The 23162-nt window shown below is 35.5% G+C and overlaps 1 protein-coding gene across 1 annotated transcript; it reads right to left on the bottom strand.

The window, feature by feature from the left end:
• Positions 1-9603: 9603 nt before the first annotated feature.
• LOC137718600 (putative calcium-binding protein CML29) lies at positions 9604-10297 on the bottom strand. The gene has a single exon (XM_068458149.2). It carries the CDS (start codon positions 10218-10220, stop codon positions 9747-9749), a length of 474 nt encoding a protein of 157 aa, XP_068314250.1. The 5' UTR covers positions 10221-10297; the 3' UTR covers positions 9604-9746.
• Positions 10298-23162: the final 12865 nt, after the last annotated feature.

Genomic DNA, 23162 nt, shown 5'->3' with positions numbered 1-23162 from the left:
ATCATCTATATATAGCAGCAACAAAACAATGTCTCCATTATCAGACTTGACAAACAAACTTGTATCTGAATGTGATGTTTTAAAACCAAATGCTGAAAGATAGCTAGTAAACTTGGAATTCCAAGCTTTAGGAGCCTGTTTTAAACCATACAGAGATTTTACTAATATGCAAACATGATTTGGATTTTGAGCATCCACAAACCCTTGGGGTTGCTTCATATGTACTTCCTCTTTTAAATCACGATGTAAGGATGCATTTTTGACATCTAATTGTCTCAAAGACCAACCAAATTGAGCAGCAAGTGCAAGTATAATTATGACTGTAGTATGCCTAACAACATGACTAAAAGTTGCAAAGTAATCAAGGCCATGTTCTTGAGTAAATCCCTGTGCAACCAATCTGGCTTTGAATCTTGAAATAGACCCATATGGATGCGTCTTTATCTTGTAGACCCACTTACTTCCAATAACAGTTTTATTTGATGGAGGTGGGACTAAGATCCAAGTACCCTAAGCTTTGAGAGCATCAAATTCCTCTTGCATTGCATTCTGCCATTCTTTCTTACCAGCAGTATCCTTGAAGGTTTTTGGTTCTTCATGATCAAATATATTAGCTAGGAATGAAAAACCAGTTTGATATTGATCCAGACATTGACTATTAGAATTGAAATTCATTAGTTGTAAAGAAGACAACTCAGGTAGTAATGCGAGATAACTAGCATAATTCTTCCTTGTGATTGCACTTGTTTGCAATCGAGTTTGCATCCCATGTGACCTTATAGGACTAGTATCTAATGCAATAGATGAAGAAGACGTAGTAAAAGGTAGAACTACCTGTAATTGTGCAGGATCTATGACCTTATAGGACTAACCTACTCTTCCCACCCCCCCCCCCCCCCCCCCCCCAAAAATATGTTTGCAAGCTTTTGATGTGCATCCCAAACTGAGTAAGTACAAAATTGTAAAATCATACAAAAATTGTAAACACTTCTGATTTATTACTCATTGGAAAAATCCACACATATTTGGTATATTCATCAATTAGAGTTACATAGTACCAATATCCTTCTAAGGACTTCACAGGAGAAAGACCCTAAATATCTGAATGCACTTTTTCAAATGGATAGGTACAAGTATTTGATCTAATTGGAAATAGGGTTCTAGACATTTTTCCTTGAATACAAGGAACACAAATACTATGCTTATTATCTATACTAGCTATAATATTTGACTTCTGTAGCATGGAATTCATGATTTCATGAGTAAGATAACCCAACCTCTGATGCCAAGTGTTAAACTTGATAGCTTTACCCATATATGCAACTGGATTACTTGTAATAGACTGCACTCATCTTTTACTTTGCACAACTGGAATCTGGAATAATTCTTCATGCTTACTCTTTCCTTGATACATTATTTCCCTTGTCCTCTTGTCCTGCACAAAGAATTCAGATTCATCACATATAAACCAACTCTTATTGTCAGCACAGAGTTGTTTCACAGATAATAGGCTCATAGTAATATGTGGAACATGTAATACTTTATTGAGAATAAGAGAGTGATTGTTAGTTTGTAAAGTAAATGACCCAATGTTATGAATTGGTATACTCGTACCATTTCCAATGGTTATTTTCTCAAAACCCTCAAACGCTGTGACTTGAGTCAAAGAATTAATGTCAACTGTCATATGATGAGATGCACCGAAATCAACAATCCAGGCATCCTAAGGAATGAATTGTGTGTTTTGTTAAGCATTCATGGCAGATAATGATGGTGGTGGAGGCTGACCTTGATAAGAATAATTGCTTCTCTGATAGTAATCAGCAGTTGAATATCCTCTTTTGCCACATACTTGGCATTCCACAACAAAACTTGAATTAGAAAAGTTGATATTCATGTGATAACAATTTGCTACAGTATGCCCTCTTTTATTATAGATTTGACACTATATCACAACATTTATCTTAGTATTAGTATTCCTAGACCAAGAATTATTGCCATGTTGCCTTAAGTTACTCGAACCATATCCTCTTCCCCTGAAACTGTTGCTATTTCTATAATTATTTCCTTTATATTGATTGTCATGTGATGCTCGAGGCCCAAACTAAACTCCTATATTAGATTGTGCACTAGGATTATTTTGATCACTAGAATTACCAACAAAACCATATCCATAAGATTCACCAGGATATACAGTAGATGGTGATGATGGAAAGTATGGTGTAGGATGCTATGAAGAAGTATGATACAATGGATGTTTGAAGGTTGGTGGTAATGAATGATTGAATGGATTGTCTTGACCCTGAGAAGTAGAACCATTTGGTATTGCAGTGATTGTCCCACCAGTATTAGTAGGAATATGGCTATGTGCTTGAGAATTCGAAGAAGATGCCAAACTAAAGCTAGAACTTGGATTTGAACCTTGAACATACAATGCAGATAAGTTATGAGACAGGATATTAATCTCTCATTCAATTTCCCTTTATGCCCCCAATAGTGGTGCTCTAAACTCCTTCAAGGTAATGGATGATTCCCTAGCCAAAATGACTGTACGAATAACACCATATTACTTCGGCAAACCAACAAGACTAGCAATCATTATATCATTGTCAAATACAGATTCACCTGCAGCAGTGAGTTGATCCCTAATACTTTTTAGCTTCAAGAGATGCTTATTAATTGTATCAGTTCCTTTTTGAATTGTGTGCAACTCAGTTTTGAGATGGTTGCCTCTAGACTTAGAAATAGATGCATATCTATCAACCAAATTGATCCATGCCTCATGAGCAGTCCTACAACTAATAACATACTCCATTGCCTCATTAGTTAAAGTGGCAAGAAGTAAACTGAGCAACGCCATATTTGTAGACTCCCAATCCATAAAAGACTCAGTAATCTCCTTTGTAACCCCAACTTCTGTACTAACAACATACTTTGATGGACATAGAGTAGTGCCATCGAAATGACCAAACAATTTATACCCCCTCAAAATGGATTGAAATTGAAACGCCCATTTGGCAAAATTATCATCTCTTAGCTTTATGGTAAGCATGCCTAGTATTCCATTGACTTTAAAAGTTGAATTACTCATGATTATCCTCAAACAATAGCAACTAATCACCAATTGAGATTATACGTAGAGATTGACACTCTGATGAGAAAGAATGACACTTTCTTAAACACACAATTTCTTGACTGAGAAAGAATAACACTTTCTTGAACACATAGCTTCTGGATCTAGAAAGAATGACACTTTCTTGAACGCATGAAAGAATAACACTTTTAGCAAAATGAATCTAACTATCGCAACAAATCAACATATACATATCAACAAAACATCCCAAATCATTATTTTGCAAACACCACCAATATGCTTCGATTGAAGAAACTGAGTAATCAGGAAAGAACAAAACCACCTGAAATGAAAGTAGAATTCAGGAATACCCCAACAATCTTTCTTCGACTTGAAATCTCTAGCACCATCTTCATGAATCGCAAACAATGAATTCCAGCAATCAACAGAACCAAATCGAACCACCAATCTAGCGACAAATAGTGGAGCCAATCAGGATCGGAATCGATGATGAACCAATTTCGGCGATGATACCATATTAACTAGGAAGAATGAAAGAATTGCTTGAACAATTTCAGAGAGACAAGCTAGAGAGAGAATACTATTTTATTGACTTTCTTTAGAGAGAAGAAAAGATAATGGCAAATGCCTTACAAGATTTGCATTTGTAGAGAAACTAACTATTACAGAATTACAATACTACCCTTCTCATATTCCAATCCTTTCTAACAAACCTAATCCTTCCTAACAAAGTCAAAATTACATAACCAAGTATTATGATTATTATATATCATGGTGTTCATATAGATTTATTGTATGCCTCTTTTGAGATTGTGCTCTTCATATAGCTAATTAATCTGTATACATTTGTCACTTAATGAAATTTGCATGTCTCAAAAAACTCAGCTAACAACATATATAGGAGAGAATTTATCATTTTCCACATTTCTTTTTCCTTTCTCAACTATTTGGAAGCTCCATTTACATTACAATTTCAATAATTATATATGTCAATCAATCATAATCGTTTTTGTTTACCTTGACGTGCATATTAATTAAATAACACTACAAAATGAAAATTATTTAAACATTTTGAATATTATACTTACTTTAAAATCTTATGTTAAACTTTTGTTACTTAGACATTTTCTCCAACATAATAAACTTACAAACTTAAAATATCACTTAAGGCAAAAGCAAGAATAATAAGTGAGAGGCTGTAAATCAAAGTGATGAAACAAAGAGAATATATAGATTAATTCTTATTTTCTTGGTTTGCATATATTATATAAAGTAAACCTTTACAAGGCAGCCATTGCAGCCTTCGAGATTTTGGAGCACGGATATCTTTACAGCAAGGCCTCGTTTGTGTGCTCAAAACAGGCATTGAAGCCTTTTAGATTTTGGAGCTCCGATATCTTTTTTGCAGGGCTCGTTTGTGAGCTAAAAAATGGTAAAAACTGCTACAACAAATCCTTCATGTTTTGCTCGCTGCACGTACTGGGTAAACTCAGATACCAATTGATTTGGTGTCGGTCAAAGCCCATGCATGCATAAACGAAAGGCCATCATTCTCTCCAGAGATTTTTTAGTACGATTGTCATACGAGATGATATATCACGTGTTCTTATATAAATGATGGAATATATGTGTTAAACGGTTAATAATTTAAAAATTAAAATTTTCCACCACTTACATAGAAATACATGATGTATCATTCGTGTTTCCGTCATAATTAAAAATTTCTCTATTCTCTCGTACACAAGCATTAAATGCTAAATGCATCTCTCTCTCTCTCTCTCTCTCAAACCTCATTGTCTGTCTAAAGTGCCCTTCTGCTTCTGGGTTCAAAGTTGTCAATTACGGCCCTTTTTCTACAACCATACTCAAATCATTCATTCCTAGCTAAGTCAGAAATAATAAGGTTTCTGTTGAAATTTTCAGGTGGACGGACCAAGGGTCCCACTTTAATAGTATTGATATTGTTTTTAATTTGGTAATTACTACCTGTTCAATTCGCTAGGTGTGAGATTTTATCACAAAAAGTCTTGATGTTAGTTAAAGTGGGATAATCCTATTTAAACTCTTATTCTTCTTTCCCTCTAGCCAATTTGGGATTTAACAAGCCCCAACACGTGAGACCCCAATTAGTGGGTCACATGTGAAGATCCATATATCGGCAACCACTTGGAGCCAATTTGGGACTCACCCAACACGCGGTGCCAAAGAAGACCCACCCAACATTCGGTGCCAAAGAGGACCCACCCAATCACGTGGCAATACAGGCCTACGTGGAGCCAAGTCATGACTCACCCAATCACGTGGCAATACAAGCCCGTCCCTTGGCTTTGATACTATGTTGAATTTTTCAGGTTGACGGATCGGGAGCCTCACTCCAATAACAACGATATTATCTTCAATTTGGTAATTACCATTTGCCCAATCTGTTAGGTGTGGGGTTTTATCATAAAAGACCTTGGTATTAATTAGAGTGGGTAATCCTAGTTAAACTCTTATTCTTCTTTCCCTTTGGCTGATGTGGGATTCAACAATTTTAGCATTTTCTACAACCAAATGTTTGGTGGTTATTAGGTGGAAGAGAGATGATTTTCATGCACCGTTTTAACTTCTCACATACCTTCTATTTATTTTAATCGTCTAATAGAATAAATCATATGAGAACACCAAACAAGCTTGTGTTTGAGGATATAAAAAAACGTATTTCTAATTTCTTAGTTGCAAGATCCATCGATGACAATAAAAAAATGCAGAAAGGGAAATTAGGGTTGTGCTTATGGAAAGCTTTTATCCCATAAATAATCTAACTGATCTATTAATTTGTTGTGTTTGAGTTGATGCACATACGTCGTGAACATAACTATTAAGAAATAAGAAAAATTATTTAATTTCTTCAATTTATAATATCACTCTCATCAACGAAAGAAAAAATGAAACTTTGAAAATATACCCTTCTTTTGACCAAAATTGTTAAGTTTGAACGACCCAAGAATAACAATTTCCCTATCATTGAAGGTAATAACTATTCTACTAACCGTAGCCCCGGTTCTCACCTGAGTCCTTACCAATCATTTGAGAGATTAATGCAGGTTCAAATGGACCAAATTACCTTCGCCAACTTGATCATCAATGCATGTTAAACAGCAGATTGCAGAAACTGCAATTCATGCCATTGTTATTTTAACAGTGTATACATGTTTGGTTTTTTTTGTCCTCCAGAAACCATTACTCTAATTCATTCTATTTTTGTTACTTTGGTGTAAGGGTGGACACGTTTCCATCCGTGGCCACTAGAGTCATTTTTGCATGATTTTAATAGTTATTTTAATTTGCAGTAGCAATATGGGAAGTAACTCAATTATTTATAAACACATGTAAGATCTCTCATCCTGTCAATGTGGGATCATCCACAACACGCCTCTTTATGTGTGACAAATTTTCAAGCGTAACACGTAGGCAACACTAATCGGGTGACGTGGAACATGTGTGACAACTGAGCTTTACACAATATGGGGAATAGTCCAATTAAAACTAATTGACAATATAAGGAATGCCCAATTATTCATAAGTGCGTGCAAAATCCCTCCTCTCAATGGCGAAAATTGTTAGAGGGAGGAATGAACTTTAAAAGGGATAGAGAACCTGTCAATTTATAGTACCAATGGGACCTTTGTGCGATGAACCTTCAATCACGCAAAGGTTGCAGTAATTATCTTAGCTGAAACGTTCAACTTGCCATCTCAAATCACTTCGAGCGGTGAGATGTCGTTGAACAAGATAGTAGCGGGAAAATGTTCGTTGCGTGAGTTTTTGGCACCAAAAACTAACCTTCTCTACTTTTTTTCTATGCCTTTGCGCGACGAATGCATGCATTTGTCATGCCAAGTTATCTTGCGTAATGCAGTTCTTCGTTGCACAAGTTTTTTTTACTATTTTTTTAAGATGTTTTTGCACGATTGTGCACTGAATTTGTCGCGCTGGTCACAATTGCACGACGAGATTTCCTTCATCACGCAACATTTCATTGCGGAAATAGGTTTTTCTACTAATGAGCCCAAATTTTGAGGGAAGACCGGTCAGAGAAGGAGGAGTGGCAGTGGTGGGAGTATAGGTGGATAGTGGGTTGTGTGTGGTTCACGCGATGGGTTTTTTAAAATTTTTATTTTTCTTTTTCAATAGATTGCTTTTTTACTTCTTCTTATTATAAATTTCTTGTACCTTTTTATAAATGATATATTTACACTTAATAGAAATTGATATTGAACTTGTCATCTATGATGAATCAATTTTATATTATATGTTTTTTTTCTGTTCTTGGTATATTTTGGTCAGATTTTGATGCTTTTTTTTTATTTTATGTATTTTCAATATGGGACATGAGAATCTATTTTGGGCATAAAGTAATCAAGCGGTGGAATTCTTGAGTGATTCCAATTGGAGTGGGTTCGTGATTTTGCCAAGAAGGTTATATCAAAATTTCATAATTTTATTCCAAAGCATCTGATTGTGACAAATTAATTTAGAAAGATTATATTCACACACCCCAAATTACTTTTCTCACACTTTTTTAATTTTTTAATATTTTCCACAGAATACTAACACTGGATAGAAAAATATTAAAAAAAATTAAAAAGGTGTGAAAAAAAATAATTTGAGGTGTATGAATATAATCTCCCTTGATTTATGCCTAGTGTGTGGTGTTGACAGATTGGGTTGCAGAGCTTATTTACGACTTTTGGGCTAGAAGATGATGAATTTTGAACTTGCGCTCTTCTTGGAACTTGAAGAGGAGGTCCTAATCTTTAATTCAAGATGTTTTGGACCTGTTTTGGAGCTCTGAAGGTCCAGAAACATGACTATTTCTTTGCTGGACAGATTTTCTTATCGGATTTGGATTGTGTTTTTAAGTTATCCTTTTGGTATTATATTTCATAGTTTTAGAAGACCTTTTATAGCAAGGATTTTAATTTGTAGTAGTATAAATAAGGCTATTTAGCCATTAGGGTTCTCTACGCGATATTAAGATAATTTAGCAAACTTTGGAGAATTTCAGATTTTTTACTTATAAGGTGTTTTCAATCATTTTTCTAGTTAATGATGTTTTCTTTAGTTTTTATTATGATTATGCATGCTTGCTTTGAATTATTAATCACCTTGTTTAAACTATCTAATTGACTTAATGATTCGTGACCATTAAGGTATTTAGACAAGTAATTTGATGCAATTTCTGCTGGAACATCACCCTGAAATTGAGGAGAGCTTTTTGTGATTAGTGATTGTAAGTTCACTTAAGGCGAACATCATGCTCTTAAGGGTTGCATGGTTTTTCAAAGGGTTTTCACAAAACTTAATGAGTCTTGAATATTTACATTTAACATCACAGACAAGTTGCATGTTAGATATAGGGTTTCGCTTGAACATCAAGAGGAAAATATGTATTAGGAAAACTTAACCTTCAATGCATGTATGTGGAAATTCATAAGTAATTGGTAAAATTGAATATGATTGTTAATGATGGCGGCGGAACCTTAGTGCTTAAAATGATTTTTAAAACTATTTTCCTTTTAGTTAATTTTACTTTGCCATTTATTTAATTGTTTTTACTTTAAATTCCCAAAATCAACATTTTCCAACTTTTTTTTTTCAAATAATTAATTAAGAATTGGTTTAAATACAAATTATTGATCCACTCCCTATGGATAACGACATTGCTTGAACCGTTTATACAACAATTACCTTGTTCTGTTGCAAGTATTTTTAAGTGTTTTTATCCCTACTTTTGCAGGTGGTACAAAATCCCATCAAGAAATTGGGGCCGTTGCATAAAAATATGCATGCATAATATTATAAGCAATTGAATAAAGACTACATATTCATGCCAAAACTCATGGCCTCACCCTAGCAAAACAAATATTATTATGAAGAAAAAGATTGAAAACACCTTAAAGTAAAAGTCTGAAATTCTTCAAGAACCCTAACCAATTTCCTATCTGCCAAGGTCCCAAAAAAGAAAAGCCAAAACAACAAGGGCCAGCCAACGACCTTATATATCTCCTAAGCTATCCATAAAATTTAAATTTAAAATTTATTACTTATAAGTAAACATGATTATCACTAAAATGTACGTAAATGACCAAATGTCAAACAATTAAAAATTTAGACGTGAAGAAAGAAATCAAATTGGAGACAGCTAATTCGATGCCGATTATTTGTTGGCAATTGCGGTTTATCTCTCTAAAATTTTGATATAATATCAGAGTTGGTTAGCTGATAAGGTTCATACCTTTTGTATCATATCTTGTAAACCACATTATGTGGTTGATGGTACTTCTTTAAACATTAAACAAGGATGGTGCTTCTTTAAACATTAGAAAAGGAATCCAATCACCGATTGTTGTGTCATATAGTCTACAAAATATGCTTGAAGTAGATGGTTCCTTTAGAATCACCTAGAAAAAAAAAAAGGGCCCATGCATGCACCATGCAGTTGCAGTAGAAAAATGTGCTAGAAGTCACAACTAGGGCCAGCCAATTTATATGTGCTAGAAAAGCTAGGGCCAGCCAATTTATTCACAAGGGATTGGACATATTACATACTTGACTACGCACTAGACACTAGTATAATTATATTTTTGATCATACAACACTAGAAATCTCAGAGTGAGTTGACTATAAGTTTGAAGTCATCATAGCTAACAGCCCCATCCCCATCTATATCAATTGAAGCAATAATCCCCTGGCAATCCTCAATTGTGAGCTCAAACCCCAAATCATCTCCCATAACCTCATAAAGCTCCTCTGCAGTCACAATCTCATCCCCATTGACATCCAACGCCTCAAAAGCGTTCTTGAGAACATTAACGAGTCCCCCGAATTCCATATTCTTCGTGTTCATTTCCAAGAACTCCTCGATGCTCAGAAACCCATCTTTGTTCGTGTCCCCTTGCTGCAGCATTGCCCTTACATCTTCTTCACTAGGGTTGTACCCAAGTGACCCTAAAATCCCACCAAGCTCCGCAGCAGTAATTTTGCCATCATTGTCTGCATCAAAAGCTCTAAATGCTTCTACTAGGCCTAGCACTTGGCTCAGTGTCTCAGTTTCTGCTGAGAGGGAGATGTGCTGAGCCATGGAATAAGGTTGATGATCAAGGACTTGTATTTAGTTTTTGCAATTATATTGGCACACCCCCAGCTATATGTATATATGTGTGAGTGTGTATGTAAGTAGGGAAAAAGGGGATGAATTCCCTTGATTATTTTTGGGTTGTTGATGTAAAGTTGGGAAAGAAACAAAAGGTAAGAATAGATTCTTATGCTTGTGAATTATTAGAGTTATCGCATTTTGTTACGATAAGATTATTCTGGGTTAGTGCTCATGGAATGATCTTGGCAAAGTTGTTTTGTTTGATTCTGCAAGAGTGATTCCCATTAGGACTAAAATTGCTTTCGGATAATTAAAAGTGTTTTCAGATAGCACCGTTTGCAAAAAAGAAAAAAAAAAAAGGGGGGGTGGGGGGGGGGGTGTGGGTTTAAAAGTGTTTTTGGATGGTAAACTCTTTAATATTATTTGAAAAATCAGAATAGTGTTATAGATATTATGTTAAAATGTGATTGTGTAAATCCTAGATTAAATTTGATACTATTTATTCTTCCCTATTAGGTAGACCTGGCATTCGTGTCGTGTTTCTCGTGTTCGTGTCGTTTTCGTGTCATACCCGATAGCTTAACGGGTCGTGTCGTGTAATACCCGTTAAAGTAAACGGGTAATATGACCCGACCCGAAATCAACCCGTTAATATTTTCAGGTAATATGACCCAACCCGTTACCCGTTAAGAAAAATATATTTTAAATCAATAAAAATGAAAATGAAAAACATAATTTGACCCAAAAAAATGTAAAACATAATACTAAATCAGTATATGCATACTAAATTTCGGAGTTGACCCCTTAATGAAAGTTGTAAAGCTTTTTATTACGAGTGATTACATTTTTCACACTTCTACAATAAATATTATTAATTTTATTAATTTTTCACTAAAATAAATAACATTGTTCATGAGATTTGGAGGGTTTTAAAAATCTAAACGACCATGTAACCTTGCCAATGGAACTCAAAGCTTACATGTTATTCCTTTTACAAAATCCTCAATTTTCATAGATCATCATGACATAAGATTTTGTGGTATATATCCACTTCTGTAAATATTTTAAATTGACGATCAAATTAGTTCATTGTATTCATATAGGATCAAGGAGTGTAGCTGTAAAAAATCATCAAAATCAGAGTTAAAATTACCGTTAAATCGTGATTTTTCGTTTATAACCGTCGAAACATTTTGTCTCGTTACTTGATCTCTGAATGTTTGTTTTTTTCAATTTCTGGCGTATGCGATCTCGAAGCATATATAAACACGTTTGATGGTTGGATCATTGAAATTAGTTTCATATGATGCGTATCCTATCAAAACGATACATTAACTAACACTTAGAGTTTATTTATATTTTCATTAAGTATAACATAAGATTTTGTGGTATCCACTAATGTAAATATTTTAAATTGAAGATCGAATTCATTCATTGTATTCATATAGGGTCAAGGAGTGTAGCTATAAAAAATCATCAAAATCGGAGTTAAAATAACCGTTAAATCATGATTTTTCATTTATAACCGTTGAAAAGTTTTGTCTCATTACTTGATCTTTGAATGTTTGTTTTTTGCAATTTTTGGCGTATGCGATCTCGAAGCATATATAAATAAGTTTGACGGTTGGATCGTTGAAATTAGTTTTGTAGGATGCGTATCCCATCAAAACGATAAATTCACTAACATTTAAGAGTTTATTTATACTTTCATCAAGTATAACATAAGATTTTGTGGTATCCACTAGTGTAAATATTTCAAATTGAAGATCGAATTCATTCATTGTATTCATATAGGGTCAAGAAGTGTAGCTGTAAAAAATCATCAAAATCGAAGTTAAAATAACCGTTAAATCGTGATTTTTCGTTTATAACCGTTGAAAAGTTTTGTCTCTTTACTTGATCTTTGAATGTTTGTTTTTTGCAATTTTTGGCGTATGCGATCTCGAAGCATATATAAACAAGTTTGACGGTTGGATCGTTGAAATTAGTTTCGTAGGATGCGTATCCCATCAAAACAATAGATTCACTAACACTTAAGAGTTTATTTATACTTTCATCAAGTATAACATAAGATTTTGTGGTATCCACTAGTGTAAATATTTTAAATTGAAGATCGAATTCATTCATTGTATTCATATAGGGTCAAGGAGTGTAGCTATAAAAAATCATCAAAATCGGAGTTAAAATAACCGTTAAATCGTGATTTTTCATTTATAACCGTCGAAAAGTTTTGTCTCATTACTTGATCTCTGAATGTTTGTTTTTTTTCAATTTTTGGTGTATGCGATCTTGAAGCATATATAAACAAGTTTGACGGTTAGATCGTTGACATTAGTTTCGTAGGAAGCGTATCCCATCAAAACGATAGATTCACTAACACTCGAGAGTTTATTTATATTTTCATCAAGTATAACATAAGATTTTGTGGTATCCACTAGTGTAAATATTTTAAATTGAAGATCGAATTCATTCATTGTATTCATATAGGGTCAAGGAGTGTAGCTGTAAAAAATCATCAAAATTAGAGTTAAAATAACCGTTAAATCATGATTTTTCGTTTATAACCGTTGAAAAGTTTTGTCTCGTTACTTGATCTCTAAATGTTTGTTTTTTGCAATTTTTGGCGTATGCGATCTCGAAGCATATATAAACAAGTTTGATGGTTGGATCGTTGAAATTAGTTTCGTAGGATGCGTATCCCATCAAAACGATAGATTCACTAACACTTAAGAGTTTATTTATACTTTCATTAAGTATAACATAAGATTTTGTGGTGTCCACTAGTATAAATATTTTAAATTGAAGATCGAATTCATTCATTGTATTCATATAGGGTCAAGGAGTGTAGCTGTAAAAAATCATCAAAATCGGAGTTAAAATAACCGTTAAATCGTGATTTTTCGTTTATAACCGTCAAAATTTTTTGTCTCGTTACTTGATCTCTGAATGTTTGTTTTTTGCAATTTTTGGTGTATGCGATATCGAAGCATATATAAACAAGTTTGACGGTTGGATCGTTGAAATTAGTTTTGTAAGATGCGTATTCCATCAAAATGATAAATTCACTAACACTTGAGAGTTTATTTATATTTTTATCAAGTATAACATAAGATTTTGTGGTATCCACCAATGTAAATATTTTAAATTGAAGATCGAATTCATTCATTATATTCACATAGGGTCAAAGAGTATAGCTGTAAAAAATCATCAAAATCAGAGTTAAAACAACCGTTAAATCGTGATTTTTCGTTTATAACCGTTGAAAAGTTTTGTCTCGTTTCTTGATCTCTGAATATTTTTTTTTTGCAAATTTTGGCGTATGCGATCTCGAAGCATATATAAACAAGTTTGACGGTTGGATCATTGAAATTTGTTTCATAGGATGCGTATCCCATTAAAACGATACATTAACTAACACTTAGAGTTTCTTTGGGTTAAATATTAGGCTGGAAATGGATGGATATAGGCTGCAAAATTTCCCAAAAATTAGGCAGGAAATGGATGAAACTCTTGAAATATTAGGCGGGAAATTAATTATTATAATTTTTTTTATGTGTTTGGTATTTTTATATTACTTGATATTTTTATTTTTAATGTGTTTTATGATTTTTAATCTCAATCTTTGCCTATAATATACTATAAAAATAAATAAATAAATAAAACTTAAAATTTAAAGTTTATATAGAATAATAATTAATAAACAATATATACATATTCATTATATCTATTGCATTTTATAGTAAGTTTTTTTTTAGTAGTTTAAAAAATTAAAATCATCAAAATAGCATTTTTCTTATCGTGTCGAAACAGGTTACCCGCGTGTCACTCTCGTGTAAACCTGTTAAGGACCCGTTATTAACGGGTTATTATCGTGTGACCCGATAATGACCCGATTAGTTATCGTGTTGACCCGAAACCCGTTATTTTCGTGTCGTTTACGTGTCGTGTTAACGGGTCGTGTAAGAAATTGCCAGGTCTACTATTAGGATTGTCTTCCTTGGAGAGAAGGATTCTTGCCTCCTTTATTACTATAAATAAAGGTATTGTGTAAGGGGAATAACACAAACCTTACAAACACATCTCTTTCTCTACTCTCTCTCTCGCGCCCTCTCTCTCTCCCTTGTCAGATTAAATACCACCACAACATGTTATCAACAAGCTCATACAGTTTGACTTAGGAATCTGATACGGAAATTATTCATGTTCAATCAGGACAGTATTACATTTCAATTATTTCTTAATTGATTAAATTTTGATTTTATTGAATTCATATCCTTTTATTGATTTGATTTATTATGAAAAGCGGCAATTAAAGAAAGAATTTTTTGCATCAAACTAGTTAATAAATATCATCACGCAATCAGGTTTTTTTTAAATAACGGTTTTTACCTCGATATTTTTGCAGTCCTAATAACATGAACATTCACCATAATACATGACCCAACTTTACGTTTTACAAATTTTAAATTCTACATAAATTACGTATGCATATAATTATAATCTTGTTGAATTATGTGAAATGATATTGTGTTATTGCTGTGAATTATTATATCTGCAATTGAATTAAAAATTGAAAAAAAATTATTACGGTTTTGAAACCTCAACCCAGCGAGTTGTAGACATTGAGCCGCGCCACCACGCAAGACACGGAGCTGCAATGCAACAGAGCACAGCTCTGCTGTGCTGAAAACCCAAAAAACGACGCTTTTGGCGTCACCCCCAACCCAGAAAACCTAGCCTCGCTGGAAGCCGAGTCCACAGCTTTGCCGTTCTTTTCCTTTGGGGTTTACATCGTCATTTCCGACGACGTCCTTTGTATTTCCCATTGAAATTCATTGAAATTGAAGATTCCTCGAATCGAATCCTCTCGGTTCTACCCTTTCCGGACGTTGAGGATCCTCCTCCATCATTGAGACTGGTCCTTCGATGAACAACCATGCATTGCGACTCACTCTCAAGGTTTCCCGACCAAGACACAATTGCCAGAAGTGACGGCTTCGGCTTTCTTCCCCGTGAACCCGCCCATCAGGGCTGGGATTCTTGATTGGACCAAAAACCACGGCCCTTTGGGCTTAGATCACCTCGGCCTTCAGTATAATTTTCTTTGGGGCCTGCATTCGCGACTTGCCGCCTATCCCGCTCAACCAACACGACACCAAGCCAATTGGGCTCTAGTGTTCCCATGTCTGGCCCCGCAGTGGAACCCAACTCGCGTGGCTATTGTCGATTCCCTACACCATACCACATTGGATCCTAGCCTCTGTGCTAGTGCATCCATGTATGCAATGGATAGGATTGGCGCTCTCTTTTGGGCCTCTGCCATCTAGGCCTTCGTCTGAAGCCCACCTCTGTGAGCATGGGTTTATTGTCCTAGCTTGGCCCGCCTCATGTCCAACCCAGATTTGGGCCTGGACCCCACGACAATAATTTTTAAGCCCACCTATGGGCTTTGGTCCTTATTTGGGCCACAGAGCCTTATTAAGGACCACATAGTCTTATTTATCTTTTTTAAGGCCTTATGGTGTTTTTAATTTTTTTCACCCAACCCTTAATTTTGGCCCAAAGTCCAAATATTGAATTCAATTATAATCATAGGCCCTCCAAACCTACTTGTATATATTTGTTACATATTTCTGTATATATTTGCGTTTGTTTGCACGCACTATGAACCTGAAGTTCATAAACTTTTCTCGAAAAAAATTTAATTGAATGGATTTAAGCTTTCGTATGCATGTGACCGATTCAAATATTTTATTTCTAGGTATGACTAGTGGAAAAGTTAGTTGACTGGCAGATAGTGCAACCACGACACCGTTTTGTGTGAATGCATTTATTTCACTAACTTCCTACCTAAGAATGCACATTTGACAACCCTTTTAGGTCCATCCAACCTGATTGAAGGATATAGAAAGGCTTGTATAATGTTGTCTAGTGACATTATTTTGACCATGTTCCGGAAGAATGTTATTGAGTTTTTAAAGATATTCAAGACAATAATTAGACAATAACCATCTCGTTGAAACCTAAATAGAAAATGGAGTTGTGCATCACTTTTTACGAATATGGCCAGAAGCGTATTCGGGAAAAGATAAAGCGTATCCTGAGTGGAATGTATACTACAACCATAGCCCTATAGAGAGCCATTATGTGGCCGACCCTACCTTATGGACTGTGCACGAAATTACACATTGGCATGATCGTTTAGGACATCCTGGACGAACAGCGATGCACCGTATCCTCAAATCCTCTCACGGGCATTCACTAACCCTAATTTTAGGTTTGATTCAGGGACTCGCATGTCAAACCTGCTCTATGGGAAAACTTATCATTAAGCCTTCTTATGAAAAGATTCTTTCGAATCTTCCTACTTTTCTACAAAAAATTTCGGGGGACATTTGTGGATAGATTCAACCTCCTTGCAGACGATTTAGATATTTTATAGTATTGGTTGACGCCTCCACACGTTGGTCACACGTGTGCTTGTTGTCTACAAGAAATGATGCCTCTCCAACCTGGTGGTTCAGATTAACAAGCTCAGGGATCACCACGCTGTTTATTCGATCAAATCGATTATATAATGTTAGAGAATTCACATTGAAAACTTTTGATGACTATTGCATGTCGATTGGGGTTGAAGTTGAACATCTAGTACGCCATGTTCACACACAGAATGGCTCAGCAAAGGCATTCATTAAGCACTTATAAATGATTGCTCGATCGTTGGTCATACGTACCAAGCTCCTGATCGCTGCTTGTGGCCATGCTTGCACACAGCCATGTTGGTCCGCTTGAGGCCCATCCTAACCTAACTATATAACGCCCTTCAGTTAGTTATCGGATACGTACTACACATATCGTATATGCGTGTTTTTAGTTGTGCGGTTTATATACCAATTACGCCGCCCTTACGTACCAAAATGGGTCCTCAAAGAAGGATGAGAATTTATGTTAGTTATGAATCTCCTTTTATTATTTGTTACTTAGAATCTTTGACAGACGATCTTTTTATCGCTCATTTCGTAGATTATCAATCCTATGAGAGAGCCTTCCCGTCGTTAGGGATAGTTAATAACGTCTCCGTTCTTGAAGAGCGACGTGAATTATCATGGACGACTCCCACTTTGTCTCATTTAGATCCCCACACCGCTCAGTCTGAAACTGAAGTGCAATGCATATTAGATCTTCAGAGCGTAGCTTAGAGCATGTCAAATGCTTTCACAGATCTAGCAAAAGTGACAAGATCACACATACCAATTGCGAATGTACCTGCAAAGATGGATGTACCAAATTTATGAAGAACTTTCTTTCCTAGAGGCTCAGGACGCCCTAGTGGCTGATCCACGTACATTAGTGGCTAGCCAATCCTTTGCTCCTATGCAAAAATGTGGCAGACCTTTTAGTTCAAAAGATTCATAACCCCGAAAGAGGAAATCCACGACACATGCTATTGAGCCTACTGCAAATCTGACCATCGCCTACTTATTCTATCCAAATTATGCGAAAATTCTAAATTACAAAAGCATCTTGGAAGAGATGAATCCACCTCCTGAGAATCGAGATATTTCGGTCCATTATGCTAACTTGGATGATGTTTAGTGTAGAAATGAAGTGATAATTGATGATGCATTTGCGTATGTAGTAGTTACTAAGATCATGTTAAGCGATAACATTGAACCCCATTCCGTTAATGAATGTTGACATAGAACTGATTGGTCAAACTAGAAACAAGCAATCCAAGTCAAATTCTATTCGCTTGGAAACGTAAGGTGTTTGGGCCCATAGCTCCTACTTATCCACATGTGAAGCCTGTTGGCTACAAGTGGGTTTTTGTTCGGAAGTGTAATGAGAAGAATGAAATTGTGCGTTACAAAGCTCGTCTTGTTGTGCAAGGCTTCTCACAATGCCCTGGGATTGACTATGACAAAACTTATTCATCCGTTATGGATGTGATTACTTTTTGCTACCTTATCAATTTGGTAGTTTAAAAAAAACTGAGTATGCAGCTTATGAACGTAGTAACCACGTATCTTTATGGGGATCATGATAATGAAATTTTTATGAAAGTTTTCGAATGACTTACATTAACTGGATCAAATAATTTTAGACCATGGAACATGCCTTCCATTTTGCTGAAGCGTTCACTCTACGATTTGAAGCAATCCGGAAGAATGTGGTGTAACCGTCAAAGTAAGCATTTGCGATTGTTGTAGTTTATGTCGATGGCATGAATCTTATTGAAATTTCTGAAGAGCTCGAGAGAACTGCTACACACCTGAAGTCAAAATTTGAGATGAAAGATCTTGGGAAAACTCGATACTGTCACGGTCTTGAGATAGAGCATTGTTCGGATGGAATCCTAGTATATCAATCGAACTACACCCAGAAGGCGTTGTGCCTTTTTAATGAGGATAAAGTGAAGCCTTTGAGTACTCATATGGTCGTTCGATCGCTAGATGCAAAGTAAGATCCCTTCCGTTTGAATGACTATGAAGACTAGATTTTGGAACCCGAAGTTTCATATCTAAGTGCAATAGGTGCTTTATTGTACTTAGCTCAATGCACTAGACCCAACATCTCCTCCGCAATTAATCTTTTGGCAAGATACAATAATGCATTGACATGCAAACACTGGACTGGTGTTAAAGACATATTCCGCTACCTTAAGGGTACGACTAATTTGGGCCTATTCTATCCTAACGGATCCTTGAGTAATGCTGCAACCATTATCGATTCTTAAGTTGATTTGTGCCTTGTTGATTATGCCGACGCTGGTTACTTATCTAACATGTACAATGTGCACTTTCAAAAAGATTACATCTTTACCATTTGAGGCACTGTAATATCTTGGAGGTCAACCAAACAGACTTTAGTTACCATTTCATCTCACCATGTTGAAATACTCGCCTTACATAAAGCTATTCGGGAATGCTTCTGGCTGAGAGTAATTGTGGGCCACCTTCGAAGTTCTTGCGATCTTTAACCTGTTGTTTAAATCCTTACGACGATCTATGACGATAACACAGCTTGCATTGAATAGTTGAAGAAGGGTTACATCAAGTGAGACAACACCAAGCACATTGCGCCGAAGTTCTTTTTCTCATATCAACAACAAGAGCATCAAAAGATTGAAGTTACGCAAATCCATTCACAAGACAACTTAGCGGACTCTTCACCAAGTCACTACATTAGTATGCGCAAACTTTCTGAGTTGTAACATAATTCTAAAGGGAATTGTGTCAAACTCAGGAGGAATATCCTGAAGTATATTTGCTTGATCTTAATGTATTCTTTTTCCTTACGATTAGGAGTATTTTTCCCTTTGGATTTTTGCTACCTAATGAGGTTTTGACGAGGCACTCACCTTGGGTTGATCATATCCTTGATGACGTCACATATTTTTTCTTAGACGTGTCCCTACGCAGGTATTACCATAGCCATTGGGTTTTTTGTGAGACTTAGTTCCATAGGCAAGTTCCTTTTGTTTGAGACTAACGTGTTCCAAGAATCAGTGTTGACGATTCGACTTCCTCAACTCTATCTGATGACGAATCTACTTGAGTATTTACACACTCAAGGGGGAGTGTTATAGATATTATGTTAAAGTGTGATTGTGTAAATCTTAAATTAGATTTGATCATAGTTATTCTTCCCTATTAGGATTGTATTCCTTAGAGGGGAAGGATTCTTCCCTCCCTTATTACTATAAATAAATGCAATGCGCAAAGGGAATAATACAAACTCTACAAACACATCTCAGTCTCTACTCTCTCTGCTGCGCCCCCTCTCTTTCTCCTTTGTCAGATTAAATAAGCCATAACAAATAGAAGTGTTTCTTACATAAGCATTTCAAACACTACAAGAAAAATGGCCATTGCACACAAAAGGTTAAATGTGCTTCATGAGGCCTAAGGACACCACCATATGTGCCCATAGGGCAATAGCAACAGTGCATCAACTAAATCATCATGTGTGCCCCTTATGGGTGTGCCCCTTGGTCATTGGGCACAATAAGGTGTTTTGTGCTGAAACAGGTAAGCACCAATCAGGGGTTTTTGTGCCTCTGTTCTGACACCTGTGTCAGATGACTTTTCCAAGCCATGTTTGCACAATTTTGTTATTGTGCCCAATAGGTTAAATATATATATATATAAAAAAAACATAAATTCAAAATTAAAAAATCAAACCAAATAGTGATACCATCAGTAATAAATTATTTGGCTGGTTTTACATGCACATCCAAAATACCAATTAAACTAAGGGCAAAGCTAAAACATGCTTCTAAAATTTAGTTCTACAATCGATTTATACATATATAAGCACCATGTAAGCAACCAAATCCTTTTAGTATCTCGCCTAACAAGAAAACAAATGATTCACCTATTGTGAAAGATTCATGAATATTTACTTAATAGGGATAAAAGAAAATAGCCCGTGTTGAGGCCAAATTTGTTCTCAATAATTACAAATCAAGTGATATAATATTTTTAGAGCCAGAATTTGATCCCAAGTGCAAACCAATCCACAACTATAATGCCAGTAAAGAAAAAGACCAACCTCTGCCTTCTCGATGACTGGAGACTTCTTGAATGGCAGTAAAATATGTGGGAGCAAATACATATAGACCACAATTGATCAAATCACTCACTTGCATTTAGAAAATAGATAACCCTTACATAATGTGGCCTGGAACAAAGCACATAAAACAAAGAATTAAGATCATCAAGCACCAACTAAATGAACAATTTTGGGACGGTAATTGCATCGTGTACATACAAAAGTCTCTGGCTTCTCAGTATAATGCAATAGTTCTTTGGTGGCAGGATCAACCAACTGCCAAAACTGGTTCGAAGATTCAGTAGAAACTTATAGATGAACCCAAAAACAAAGTATGGCCTGACAAAAAGACAAGAGGAAAGAGCATTAGGAATATGGGGGAGAGTTGCAACAATATTCAATAGTTCAAGCTGTCTGTCAACAAACTAACCTTTAATTACTAACATTGTACCCATCACCTTATATCCTTTATGAGCATATGCAATGATGAACAACAAGAAGCAATAAAAGGAATTAACTTTTCGAAATCTTATCTATATTTCCAAGCAATAAGCTTCCAGTTAACATACAGGAATACGAAACACCAAACTCACTAAGTATGTCTGAAGTGGAAAATTGCAGCAAACATCACAATTCAGCAAAAAGATATGCAACTGTTCCAGAGGCACAAATACAACATCAGAGGTGCGGCTAACTCCGAATTCGAAGGTTTCCACGACGGTGATGAAATATTGATGAGGACCATGACTCCTCACTCCCTATCCGACTCGCACCTGCTTTTCCCTCACTAACACTTCCTAACCCGATGCACCTCCCTCCCATGATCCCTCCATATTAGACTTGGATCCCAACGCGATTTCCTATTTAGGCTCTACATCCATCGATCTTCCCAAACCCAACCTACCCTCTCCCGTGATCCCTCCCTACCAGACCCAATCTTCCCAAACCTTCCTTCATCGAGTGTAGGGGGTTTCTGCTAGGGGATTTTAGCGATGATGGAGCTCAAGAGCCTCCACAATTTGTCTGGATAAGGTAGAGAGAGAGAGAGAGAGAGAGAGAGAGAGAGAGAGAGAGAGAGAGAGAGAGAAAGAGAGAAACAAAGGTATGAGAAAGAATCCGAGGGAGGCAGAGTGGAAGAGGAAAGTAAAGGGAAAGAGAGATGAAAGATAGTAAGGTTGAGTAGTGTGTGGGTGAGGCTACTTTTAATACTGAGTGGGATTATAAGGTGTTGATCAATAAAATTTATATTAATACATAATTGTGTCCAGACTTGTGAAGGAATACACCAACCATTAAAACCAAATGATTTAAAATTAAGGGCACAAAACTGTTTTCATGCGTTCAGAAATTAATAAAAATTATACTTACTAATATCCATAAAAAGTAACACAAACTTTAGTACTCAAATTTCAATAGGCACAATACACCTTTTTGTAGACACAATTTAATGTGTCTTTTTGTTCTAAATGCACATTTGAGATAATTTTGTGCTCAATGACACTTAAAAAGCACAAATACATACATGTGCTCAATGAAATTGAAAGGGGCACCAATCAATTGCGTTCTTAGACCATTTTTTTTTGTATTGAAAATAATTGTAAAAATCCAGCGAAAGCGAACAGACCAGTGGATCCAAACCCGATCAAGTTGGTTTATCCATCTTTACTCCAATCATTGGTCTAGGTATCACCCAAGTTCTGTGATTATGTAAAGGGCTTGTAAGTTCTTCCGACTCCAAGGTCTTCCATCATCTACTGGAGACCATTGGGCTTATTTGTTTCATATGCTGATATGGCATGCGGTTGATGGAAGATAATTAACAAGGATGAAGCCCCATATGCATGTTTCATGTCGCCCACTAAATTGTAATTTACAAAGTTGGAACTAGAATTATTAGAAATAAATGTTTGACAAAAAACAAGAGGGTTATATATAGTTGGAAATCAAGAAAACATTCAACCCGCTTATAAAAATGTTTGACAAAAACGTCAAAAACACTTCGCACTTGGAAGTGTTTTTTGGAGAAGTATATGCACGTCCAAGGCTAGTGCTTTCCAAAGCACTTGGATTTACTAAAAGTTTTGATGTGTTCGTAATAAATACACTCCTATCCTATCACAAGTCAATATTTATTCAAAGATACCAAATAGTTTATTGTTTATACAAATGGACAAAACCCAATATTTTACATAAAAAATAAAATTGGAAAATTGAAAGCATGTACCTTAAGTAACGTTTGCGCGAAGAAATTTCTTTTCACTCGTTACCGGTTCAATTCCATAAATAATCCCAGAAGGATTAAAATCCTAGAAAAATACTGCTTTGAATTGAAAATCATATCTAGAAGCAGACACCTGAACAAAGAGAAGCTTT

This window comes from Pyrus communis, chromosome 8 (assembly GCF_041283825.1).
Source record: "Pyrus communis isolate YQ-2024b chromosome 8, ASM4128382v1, whole genome shotgun sequence".
Classification (NCBI taxonomy): Eukaryota; Viridiplantae; Streptophyta; class Magnoliopsida; order Rosales; family Rosaceae; genus Pyrus; species Pyrus communis.
The sequence above is the reverse complement of the archived record's forward strand: the minus strand, read 5'-3'. Positions and strand labels throughout refer to the sequence as shown.

Excerpts from the sequence above, each read along its gene's own strand:
- LOC137718600 (XM_068458149.2), bottom strand. The coding sequence starts at position 10,220 with ATGGCTCAGCACATCTCCCTCTCAGCAGAAACTGAGACACTGAGCCAA.